The sequence below is a fragment of the Suricata suricatta genome, chromosome 13 (assembly GCF_006229205.1).
Source record: "Suricata suricatta isolate VVHF042 chromosome 13, meerkat_22Aug2017_6uvM2_HiC, whole genome shotgun sequence".
Lineage (NCBI taxonomy): Eukaryota > Metazoa > Chordata > Mammalia > Carnivora > Herpestidae > Suricata > Suricata suricatta.
This window is the reverse complement of record NC_043712.1, coordinates 1,739,316-1,742,779: the sequence shown is the minus strand read 5'-3', so window position 1 is coordinate 1,742,779 and position 3,464 is coordinate 1,739,316. Positions and strand designations below refer to the sequence as shown.

General features: G+C 64.8%; 1 protein-coding gene across 1 annotated transcript in view; it reads left to right on the top strand.

Annotated features, from left to right (window-relative positions):
* The window catches only part of AGPAT2 (1-acylglycerol-3-phosphate O-acyltransferase 2), a 16,588-nt gene that overhangs the window by 432 nt on the left and 12,692 nt on the right, over window positions 1–3,464 (top strand). The window contains exon 2 of the mRNA XM_029921016.1: window positions 2,014–2,140. Within this exon, the coding sequence (XP_029776876.1) occupies window positions 2,014–2,140 (127 nt within the window). The remainder of the gene's footprint in view (window positions 1–2,013; window positions 2,141–3,464) is intronic.

Genomic DNA, 3,464 nt, shown 5'->3' with positions numbered 1-3,464 from the left:
CGGGGGCCCAGCTCTTCCGGACCTCCAGCCCTGGTTCCCCTTGGGGCCTCTCCTCCCCTCTCTGCCCAGCGGTGTCTCCCTACTCCTCACCTTTCTCTCTGTCCCTTCTGTCTCTCCGTGTCCCGGCCCAAAGGCCCTTGAGGGAGGAGAAGGGTCTTCCGGGGGTTGCCCCGCGGCCCCCGGACCCTCCCCCAGCCTGCATCCAGGGGCTCCAGGCAGCACATCCAGATGGCGATTGCCCATTGGTGCCTGAGCCCCAGGACCCCCTGTCCCAGGCTCCAAGTGCCCTGGCAGCGGCCCTTGCCCTCCCTCCCCGCCTCCCCGCAGAGTCTGCGCCCCGGGCACTGCCCGCAGCAGAGACCTGGGAATCGGGCCCAGAGGCCTCACCTCATCTATTTTTAAGTGTGAGCCCATGAAAGATTCACAGGTGGCAGGAGGCCTGGGCGAGCTCTGCCTGGGCGTCCCCCGCCGCCCCCTGCCCCCCCCGGGGCAGCCCAGCCTGGCTTGTGCAGGCGCCCCGACCCCGGCCAGCTCCCCAGCCCACATCCCTGACCTTGTGTGACCTCTGAGACACCCCCTCCTGGGCATTCGTCCTGGTCCCACTCTTACTCCCCCCCAGGCAGGTTTGAAGAGAGAGGAGCCCGCCTCCAGACTCAAGAGGCAAAGTCAGGAGTGGCCCTTGTGGGGCCCGCCTGGGCCACGTGCTCCCTTCATCCCGGCCACACTAGGTGAGACTGGTGTCCCCGTTGTACAGACTAGGAAACGGAGGCTCTGGTGCACTGGGTAACTTGGAGTGTGAAGCCAGACCTTGGACTTCAGCGGTTAGGCCCCCACCCCGCCCGGGTGCCGGGTGGCAAGGAGGGGGTCACACAGCTCACTTCTAGGAGTGGAGAAGCTTGGCCCTTCCCTCCAGACACGGCACCCGACCCAAGAGAGACACGCAGGGGGCGCCTGGGGGGCTCAGTCGGTTGAGCATCCAGCTTCGCTCAGGTCATGATCTCACAGTTTGTGGGTTCGAGCCCTGCGTCAGGCTCTGTGCTGACAGCTCAGAGCCTGGAGCCTGTCTTCGGATTCTGTGTCTCCCTCTCTCTCTCTGACCCTCCCCTATTTGCACTGTCTCTCTCTGTTTTTCAAAAATAAACAAAAAACAGGAAAAAAAGTAAAAAAAAAAAAAAGAGAGAGACACACACACCAGACCACAGGGCCCCACCCTGGCCCTGGCAGGAGGCCTCGGGTGGGTCGGCAGGGGGTGCGGCTCGCCTCTGTGTCTCTGCCTGTGGGACCCTGGTGTCCCGGGGGCCGCCGGCTCCCTCGCCCCAGCACCAGCACCTGGCACCCAGTGGGTCCCCCTCCCCGTGGCTGCAGGCTCACGCTGGCCTCCGGAGGGGGTGCCAACCCAGCCCTGATTATGTCACCTGGTGTCATGTGCTGTCTGGACGAGTCCCAGCAAATGCCCAGGAGGACTCCCAGGTCACCGCGGGGACTCGGGGCACCTGGCCCGTCACCCCAGAGCTTCTCTGCTTGGCCACGCTCTGGGGCGGACCCGGAGGGCAGCCACGCCGGGCCCTACCTACGTGAGGATCGCTGATCTTAGAGAAAAATCTCTTTTCTCAGGGTCTCCACCAACCCAGAAGATTCCTCGGAGTTTCACTTTCTGGAAACAAAAAGGTTTTGTGAGCTTTCCAAATAGAACGTTGAAGGGAAGTAGCGAGCAGTTCTTTCACCCTGCCTCGCAGACCTCTCCCAGCCCCGCCCCTGTGGCCAGTCTTCCCCTTCCCTAGCTGAGGAAAAGTGTTTTCTTGTAACGCTTCCCCAGGAGAAGACGGGGAGGAAGGTGAAATTGGGTAACAGCCTCTCCATCTGGACGAGGACCTGGCGGTGGGCCCAGAACTGCCACCCCTGGGAGTTGGAAGAAGAAAACGAGAGGGCAGCAACCCCTGCCCCCCAGCGCCTGGTAGCCACTGGGCATGGGGCACAGAGACCCAGGCCTGTCCCCTTCCCTGTCACTTCCAGGCTGGGCGGCCCCTACCACTGGGGGCCTGTTTTCCATCTGTACAATGGGTACGCACTTGCTCCGGAGAACCTCTCTCCGGAGCACCTCCTGGAGCTGGACCAGGGTGGCAGTGCCGGTCACACACCAGTGAGCAGGACAGAGTCCCCATGAAGGGGACTCTGGCTGGTCAGGGAGTTCAGCAAACACACAAACTACGTGGTAGGAAGTGCTAGGAAAAGGGTGGTGGTGGGGGGAGGCCAGACAAAGGAGGGGAGTGACAGGTGGAGGGGCCCCCTGGGAAGGAGGCAGTGGGCAAAGCAGCCCCTTTTGCCCTGCAGGTCCATGCAGACAGGGCTCCGTCCCTCCCCAGGGGACTCCCTCAGGACCTGCAGCTGAAGACATGGGAGCTGCGGCGGCGAGCACCCTCGGAGGAGCCCGCCGCCCCCCCCCCCCGCCACGGCTCCATGCCACATCCCTGGGTGCCGTGTCCTCTCCTTCGGGCCTGGTGTGTCTGCCCAGGGGGCGGAAGTCCTCCAGCCTGCGGACACAGGGGGAGACCAGCTGGGCTCCGGACACTGACACAACGTGAGGGCCCCCCGACTGGGAACAAGACTGAACCGGGATGCTCGCACAGGTACCCGCGGTGTAAGGGACACCCGGGAGTGGGCACCCACGTGGGGAACCCCACCTCCTTGGAGTCAGAGGTCCCCGTTCATCTCAAGAGCCAAGTTTTCCTATCTGTGAGTGAAGAGGCCAGTTTTGGGGCGTCAGGACAGCATTTCAGTGACAGGTTGCTGCCACAGCGTCCAAGCCCCACAGAGACCTCTGAGGTCACTATCCGGGCACACGGTGCCGGGCTCCCTGGCCAGCCAGGGGAACAGAGGGACCGGAAGGAGACGTGGCTTTCCAACCTCACCCGGGCTGGCGGACCTGTTGGCTGTCCCCGCAGTTTAATCTGGGCGCCCAGGCTGGGCCCCTCCTTCACCCCGAGCCAGCACTTTGGGCACCGATGCCGCCAGGCTGGCTGATCGCTGAGCTGATGTGAACACAGTCGCCTGATATCTGCTCCTGGCCGCGCACCAGCAGCGCGAGCGGTGACACACTGTTCCTGGCACCCAGAGCGGACACCCCCAGCCCCGCCCAGACGCCCGCCCCGTCCCTACTGCCTCCACTGCGCGCCAACCAGGCCCCTAGAAAGAGAACACCCCAGGGGCCAGCCGGGTCTCCCTGCAACTGCCAGAGGGGACCCGAAGGAGCAGATGGCCCCGGTTGGCCGTTAGTCACTGGGGCGAGGTTCAAGGGCCCCTTTGTCAGGCGGCGACAGGGCTGCCAGGGCGGTGGCGTCCTCGGGTCGCCTTTGCCTTTGGAGCTCCAGTTCTGGACTAAGGGGCAGCCCGGATGCGGGGGACACGAGGCGGGGCGGGGCGGGGGAGGCCCGGACTGCGGGGGGGCGGGGGCCCGGGGGCGGTGC